This window comes from Saccostrea cucullata, unplaced genomic scaffold, assembly GCF_032062105.1.
Source record: "Saccostrea cucullata isolate Sc308-1 unplaced genomic scaffold, CSIRO_AGI_Scuc_v1 ctg1315, whole genome shotgun sequence".
Taxonomy (NCBI): Eukaryota; Metazoa; Mollusca; class Bivalvia; order Ostreida; family Ostreidae; genus Saccostrea; species Saccostrea cuccullata.
The window spans coordinates 120,741-124,152 of NW_026927353.1; the positions used below are offsets into that span (position 1 = coordinate 120,741).

The window sequence follows — 3,412 nt, forward strand, 5'->3', positions numbered from 1 at the left end:
TTGAATTTTCCTCAACTAACCACTTGCAGTTTGCTAAATTCTGAAAAACAAGATTTATTTTAAAAACCTGCAGCATCAATTAAAGAAAAACAACTATGAGCGCCATTTCAACTACAAGCATGGAAATTCAATATGCAACTGAAGGAGATTATAAGTTAAAACAGTTGGCAATTGGAAGAGAGAAAAGAGTAGTAGTGAAGTACTTCGGGGATTACGAGTATGTGCACATCTATGACAACAGAAAAGATGCCAAATTTAAAGGTATAACGCTAGGGATTGATGAATTCAGCATGTTACAGAACATCGTACAGTGGATGGGAAAAGCAGACGACTTTTTCAAGAAGGTAATAAACTCTTTTTTATTCAATATTCTCCATATCACACTTAAAGAAAAAGACCTCTTATGTCTTCTCTTGCTGATATGTTTTTTTTTTATTTGCATTTTTCAGCCTTTACCAAAGGAAGAGTTTAAAAGGGCTGGCGTCATGACAATAGAGTCGGTCACTGTAGATCTTTTTCAACCAAAGGTCAAGGGATCTTCAGAAAACGTTTCGAGTGAAGAGAAGGAAAAATCAGAAAACGTTATCATTCCGAGCAAAGATGTTGTGCAACAGGAACAATTACAACAGACACAGGATGTTCTGGGAAAAGGTGAAGACCAGGAAGATTACCAGTCGCTTCTGGACACCCTACAGAGTCTGGAATTTCAGCCCAAACCCGTGGAAGAACCGCAAAGCCTTTCACCCAAACCAGTAGAAGTTCTGCAAAACTCTTCAACTTCCACATCACAATCCTCCTCATCACCTAAACCAGTGGAGATTCTGCAAAACAATTCAACCTCTACATTACAGACCTCCACATCACCCAAACCGGTAGAGGTTCTGGAGAACCCTTCAACCTCCGCGTCGATAGCTACAAAAGAATGTGTGTCGACTTCTCCAATATATGAGCCTTTAGTAGAACCGATCACGCCAGTAAAGGTGAAAAATGACCTTAAAATGAAAAACCCGGGATTCAAGAGACATCGCTTGTTCCCATATCCTTCACTACCACCATATAAGTACTGATTGTGTAACAGATTGGGAATTTTAACTTTAATAATGACATAAAAGTGAGCAAGAAAACAAACATTTCATCAATTTATTAATCACAATTTTACAACTCATAGTGTAGGAAAACTTTGTTTGTACACATGGTATCTACTAGTTATATTTTTGTACATAAAATCTTCCCAGAATTATCCACTGAATAAATCATTTAATTTTTTACAGTTTCTATATCTCTATGTCCATAAGCCTAGGTCTCTACTCCGCAAGACTTTACAAAGCGTTCATCATCGAAACACGATAACGAGGTTTTATTGACTTTATCACAATAGAGTTCGTGGTTATCACTGCTCATTAAAGTCATGTTGTGGTTATGTCTGTCCAATATAGAGTATTAAAAAAATTAATAAAATTTATATTTCTTGTGCACATTTTTTTCAAGATGAGAATAAAAATTTCAACCGAAGAAGAAAAAAATGAAATCTTCAATTTTCCGGATTACTTTCATGTGGAAACAGTTCTGTTAATGGACATGTGTGCTTTAATGTTCATCGGTAAGCTTATATATTTATTTATACAATAACTCAAATTTTAATTGCATTGTTTAACTTTATTTCTTTTGTATTAATATTATATTGCTGACAAATAAAGTAACTTTAACCGTACTAATAACCGTACCCAAGTCGGTGTGTTATAGACGTTCATTTGGTGCCGTGACCAGGGTTTGGATTCGAACGGGTGACCACAGAAAACCAACTTGTTGGGTTCTTTGTCGACGGCTTGTATTCGGACAGATTGAAACTAAAGATCATGAGAGATAATACTGCTACTATGCAGGATGCAGTCAATTCTGCCCGAGCCGAATTTAATTTACAAAAACGATTTCAGTTAAGAACTGAGAGAAATTCCTTTGCCCCGGCAACCTTCACGGGAGAACCCATGGAGGTTGACCATTATAGATAGAAATAAAGAGGGACAAAGACCAAGACAGTTTGTCAGAAAGACATTCAACCCAGAGAAAGTTTTAGCGGTCGAGACAATACGACCTCGTAATGATGTAGTATGTTAAACCTGTAACAAAAGAAGACACTATAGTCCTAAATACCCAACTAAAAAGAAGAAGATTGAATCTATTAATGCACCAGGAGAGGATGAAGAACAAATTGGGGGAGGAATGGTACACAATTGGAACATACCTTACATATAAACAAACTATTATAAACAAACTAAATATTAACTTTTAATCAATGTTGCGTTTTAGTATATTTGATTAATAAGGACAGGCATAATAATAACCATCACCGACTACTGCTTTCATCGCTGGAGTTGACCCTGTCGACACCATTACGAAAGTTTATCCGAAACTGAAGACGGATGTTCTTACAGCCAAAAATGACGACCCCACTGCATTGTGAATGAACTCTTATGTAAGTCGATCCCGCTTTCGAATAAGAGCCGAGGATCGTGAATTTTGGACAGTGGGTTAATTTCGAGATTAATGTTTAATAAAACATGCATTACTGTGTTGTTCGTCTCCAGGTGGAGGGATTCTTTATTGTGTCGTAAACTGTGTGTTGTAACTAATTATCCATTCTTTATTTTATTTTAACATAATGTACCTACAGACGAGGGAGAATTACTTTATGCCAATACGTACAAACCAAAGTGGCACAAAATACCACGGAAAAATCAACCAGTTCAAATTCAATCGTCTATGAATTAAACTAATTCATCTCTCGTGAGGGAGGAATGTAACACAATTGGAACATACCTTACATAAAAACAAACTATATATTAACTTTTAATATATGTTGTGTTTCGTATATTTGATTAATAAGGACATATGTGTAAAAGGCATAATAATCCTAATATGTCTTTGACAGCCATTCAGATTCTTATGCACTCTATTTCTATTTACTAATTATGTCTTTGATGTAGTCAATATTGATGTAAATATTAATGTGAAGTGGTCAAATAGGATCAGTAAGATATAAACTATGACCAGCAGTTTCTTTATTACAGAAAATCTGGATAAACATTAAAACCATCTGTTATTCAGTACTTAGTTAATAGATAAACTGATTATTGTTCAGCAACATTGTTTAGAAATATTGTTTATCGAAAGTTCTCTATAATAAATCTGTAAAGCTTACTTGTTTTCTTTTAAGGTACGTACATGTAAATTCAATCATCTTTATGTTAATCATATTCATATTTATATACCGTTCAAAAGTTAACGCAACTAAATTGTAATATGTTGAAAACAATGAAATGTTATTAATAATTTATTTCTTTTTCAGAATGTTTTGTAATATTAATTATTTTATGAACATATGAGTTGGGGTTTCTCTATAATAAATCCGTAA

General features: G+C 34.3%; 1 protein-coding gene across 1 annotated transcript; it reads left to right on the top strand.

Annotated features, from left to right (window-relative positions):
- Window positions 1–1,067, top strand: LOC134274183 (uncharacterized). Its single transcript, XM_062756438.1, has 2 exons — window positions 1–344; window positions 450–1,067. The coding sequence occupies exons 1-2, from the start codon at window positions 96–98 to the stop codon at window positions 1,065–1,067; spliced, it is 867 nt and encodes a 288-aa protein (XP_062612422.1). The 5' UTR covers window positions 1–95.
- The last annotated feature ends 2,345 nt before the right edge of the window (window positions 1,068–3,412 follow it).

Coding starts and splice junctions, on each gene's coding strand:
- LOC134274183 (XM_062756438.1), top strand. CDS start 96: ATGAGCGCCATTTCAACTACAAGCATGGAAATTCAATATGCAACTGAA. Junction 345..449: donor CAGACGACTTTTTCAAGAAG/GTAATAAACTCT, acceptor TGCATTTTTCAG/CCTTTACCAAAGGAAGAGTT.